Source organism: Culex pipiens, chromosome 3 (assembly GCF_016801865.2).
Source record: "Culex pipiens pallens isolate TS chromosome 3, TS_CPP_V2, whole genome shotgun sequence".
Lineage (NCBI taxonomy): Eukaryota > Metazoa > Arthropoda > Insecta > Diptera > Culicidae > Culex > Culex pipiens.
The window spans coordinates 128,489,230-128,493,816 of NC_068939.1; the positions used below are offsets into that span (position 1 = coordinate 128,489,230).

Genomic DNA, 4,587 nt, shown 5'->3' on the forward strand with positions numbered 1-4,587 from the left:
GAGATCCGGCCTCAAAAAAGTGTATAAATAGCACTTAAGTGCTCATAACATTTGATAGGGTAGTCAGATCTTCAATCTTTTGAACGCGTTGGAAAGGTCTTTCAAATACCTTTCTTACAATATATAGCATGACGGGTTTTCTTACAAAAACCACCCTTTTTTACAATATTTCAAACCGAGTTTCAAACTGTTGCCAAATCGTTTTTTTACGCATAACTTTTGAAGTACTTTTCTAAACTTCATAATATTAACTACGGTCTTGTGGGACCCCATGACGGATCGACCCCAAAACGGTCCAAATCGGTTCAGCCAGTCCGGAGATAATCGTGTGCATATTTTTCGGTGCACGGACTAACAGACATACACACGCACAGACATTTGCTCAGAATTTGATTCTGAGTCGATAGGTATACGTGAAGGTGGGTCGTCGAGGTTGATTTAAGAAGTTAATTTTTCGAGTGATTGTATAGCCTTTCCTCATTGAGATGAGGAAGGCAAACATTGATCGCTCTACAACATTGCCTCGAATGCGAAATTTCTACTCGAAACTATGTGTTCGATTGTTGAGGCAATGGAGCACTTCCATTCAAGCAGTTTTTGCTTTTTTGTACAATGTATTTCTTATGGGTAGGCTTAGTGATATTTCACGCTAAAAAAATGCTATTTTCACGGGGACTACTATCCGAATACACAACATTTCACGAAAATTTCACGGAACTTGAAAAATGCTATAATAACCAATAAAATCTTATGTTAAACAACCGGAATGGTTTTTGTACACTTAAATTTATATAACACGCAGAAAAATAAGGCATATTTGAATCAACAAAACATTTTGTTGATTTGAAAATCAAGATTTTTGTTGAATCAACGCTAAACGTCAAAGCAACTTTTTCAAAACAACAAAAGACTTTCGTGGAATTGAGAAAATCAAGGTTTGTTTCAACACAAAATCGGCGTTGATTATATTCAACAATTTTTTTTTTTTTTTTTGAAACAAACCTCGTACAGGCTGATCCTACAAAACATTTTTCTGCGTGAAGGCATGAGGAGCGGCCGTGGCTGACTGGTTACGGTGTCCGCTTTCTAAGCGAATGGCCCTGGGTTCGATTCCCATCTGCACCCAACGAGAAAGTATAGCAAATATGAATCTTGAAATTCTGAACATGAAGTCGCTTGAGTCGGGGCTCGATCCCCCGTCCTTTGGATCGGTAAGCAAAAATGCTAAGGGACCATCCATAAACCACGTGGACACTTGGGGGGGGGGGGGGGTTTGGCGATTGTCCACGGTCCATACAAAAAAGTTTTTTTCTGTTTGGGCAATTGTCCACGAAGGGGGGGGGGGGGGTTGAGACTTCCAAAAAAGTGTCCACGCGGTTTATGGCGCTCGGCTAGCCAGCGTAGAAATGGGTCACCGAAGCTCGGCAGAGCTAACACCTTCCAAATGCCTATGCGAATTATTTGCATGTATAGAATGTAGATCTAAAAATACATGGAAACAACTCAATTTGTAAGAAGCGGCCGCGTGGTCCCGTTTGGTTGGTTGCTCACACACACACACACTTAAATTTTTATTAGGCATATAAGCCAAATGATTTTCAAGCTAAAAATTTCCAGTTTTCACGGAGACTATCAAATCATATAATAAAATTTCTTGGGCACTAAGAAAAACTAAAATATTCAGAACATATTTATTTTTATATTACAATAATATTACTAAGTCATATTTATGTTTAATTTTCACATGCTGTGATTATTTGATGATACACCTTAGCCGGGATTCGAACTGACGACCTTTGGATTGTGAGTCCAACTGCCTATCCGCGACTCTACAGAGACAGAACCCAGGGAGACGACTCCTACACCTGGACCGAGATCTCGTCTCGAAAAATGCCACCGGGTCCGCCGTCTGGGATCGAACCCAGGCCGACTGGGTGAGAAGCAAACACGCTTACCTCTACACAATGGGTCCCGGACGATATAAGACTCAAATTGTATAATTTGTAAAGATTCCTGCAAAAAAAAAAGACAATTGTGTTTTTCATGAAACAATACAAACCTTTGGATAATCGAGTCTGGACTGTACACAGTTTTTAAACGAAATAATTCTGAAAATACAAAAGAATATAATTCTGATAGTATTTATAGAGAAGTAATATTAATCACACAAGGCAAACAACTTTGAAAAACAAAATGGATTTTTTCTTCAACTCTGTTGCAATCATTTGAATGATATTTGTGAATAATTTTATTTTAAATACAATTATTATACAAAATTAGGCAAAAATGATTTTGATTCAATACTGACAGGTATTGTAAACCTTTATAAAATTTTAAAAATAATTGTTTTTAAGGAAATTTGATGTGAGAACATAATAAGTGGACCAGATATTGACACGGTGCTCAAAATACAGTTATTATGGAAAAAATGCAATCCGAGACACCATAACGCACCTCTGAGCAAAAAATAAAAACATTCGCTGATGTAGTTTTCGAGATACAACCCATTTAAGATGTTACATCCGATTTTCAATTAGAAAACCAAAACAAACTACACTCAAACCCCGATGGTTTGACACCAACTGTTGTCAAACGAACGGGATCACTTTTTAGTTTGAAACCCCTTTTACACGGAGTTTACACACACTACCAAACGTTTGTTTTGATAGTGTGCGTGAGCGCCGTGTAAAAAGTGACAGTTCGTTACTTTTTAGTTTGACTTTGACCAACCAACGAGGTACAAACTAAAAAAGTGTCAAACGAAGAAGTGACCAACCACCGGGGGTTGAGTGTATACAATTTGAGCATTTTAAAAGAATATGCATTTCGAGGTAATGATGGATTTTGCTTCATATGACTGTTATGCATCTCTGGGCCAAGTTTCAGAAGATTTGTAGATGTAGTTCTCGAGATACAGCAATTTTAAAATATTATTTCAGATATTTTCTAAGAAAATCTACAAAATCAATACAATTTCGACACTTTAAAGAATATGAAATTCGAGATAATGATGGATTTTGCTTCATATGACCACAGACCATATGACCACTGTGATTGCACGACTGCAAAATCTCTGAAATCCGCAATAGTAGAGCCCAAAACACTTGTACTCTAATTCAAATGCCCAAATTTACATTACCCAACAACAACCCTTACCAAAAAGCTCAACTTTTCAACGGCCATTTCGAATAAGTCTACCTAAAAGCTCTCTCGCTACTCTGCGCAAGCTCACTCGGCACAGCCCTATCCAAAACTTCGAACTTGCTTTTCGAACCAATCTGTCACTGTCGGTGTGTGTGCGCTTTATAACTGTCAACCGATCCCGATATCGTACGATTAGTCATATTTCTCGGTTCCGCGGCATCGCCTCGCGGCCAACACGTCGTCGTCCCTCCTAAGGGTTAGTCAAGTGGTGCGGCGGATCTTCCCGGGTTGGTCACGGTTTTTTCCCGGTGTGGGTGTCGTTCCGGGACGATTGCAGAGTGCGAAAAAGTGACCACGCGATCAACCGCAAGAAGGAAGGAAAAAATCGTCCCACCGGGTTTCCCTCGGGGAAGGTGCGGCTGACCTCTTCTCTTACGCTACTGCGGGAAAGTGTCGTGTGACATGGAATTCCTTTCGTGGGTGTGTAATTGATTGTGTGCAGTGCTGCAAAGTAGTAAAGTGCCGGATCAATTCCCGGAGAAGCGAAAAGGAAAAGCGAGTGGCCGCCACAAGTCGCATTTTTTTGATTAGCGGTGTTTTATGATTTCCTTTCGGTCGATGTGTTGAAAATCGTCCGACGAGCCGAAAAGCAAGAGAGAGAGAGAGAGTGCATGCTCCGGAAGAAATTCCCCTCGTCGTTCCGTAGAAATCCGTGACTCCCCGTTGATCCGCGGGGAAGTTCCCTGAATTGAATCCCAGTGACCAATCACACACATCACACTCGCAAGGATGGAGCTGCTGCGGACCGTGTCGGACACGTTCTGGTCGACCCGGGTTTGGCTGCCGCCGAACGTCACCTGGGAGGACATCCGGCCGGGCGTCCGGGCCGACGTCGAGTACGCCGACTATCGGCACCTCGTTTGGCCGCTGCCGCTGGCCGCTATCATCTTCGTGATAAGAATATTCGTCGAAAGGTGAGTCGAACAAAACACGCTCTTCCAAAAACAGTAAAAAAAAGGCGATAGAGAGAGCAGAGATAAGCGCTATTTAGTTAGTGGCAGCGGCTAAACCTAACCTCAAAAAATAAGAAACAAGTTAAAACTTTCGCGGATTCGCACCGCAACTCAGCGGAGAGAGAGAAAGGGCAGTGAAGTGAATTAAGAGGTCGCGCGCGCGGTTTCTTTTGCTCGCTGATCCGCCACGGTAGACTCGTTGGGGGGTTTTGGGTGCGATGTTGGGAGATAACTGGACACGAGATGGACGAGAGATGGCAAGGTCGAGGGCGGTGCGCAAAGCTATTAGTCACATGAGTTTGTTCGTATTGTTCCGAGAAATATATATATTTTTTAAGATTGCTTCAATATTCCGCCAGGAGCAAAATCGACATTTTTACGTTTTTGCATATTATTTACTAATAGCATTTGCAAACTACCAGTCCTAATC

At 41.5% G+C, this 4,587-nt stretch overlaps 1 protein-coding gene across 1 annotated transcript in view; it reads left to right on the top strand.

Annotated features, from left to right (window-relative positions):
• The first annotated feature begins 3,331 nt into the window (after nt 1-3,331).
• The window catches only part of LOC120414849 (ceramide synthase 6), a 45,427-nt gene continuing 44,171 nt past the window's right edge, over nt 3,332-4,587 (top strand). The window contains exon 1 of the mRNA XM_052709815.1: nt 3,332-4,118. Coding sequence (XP_052565775.1) covers nt 3,934-4,118 — 185 coding nt within the window. The 5' untranslated portion in view covers nt 3,332-3,933. The remainder of the gene's footprint in view (nt 4,119-4,587) is intronic.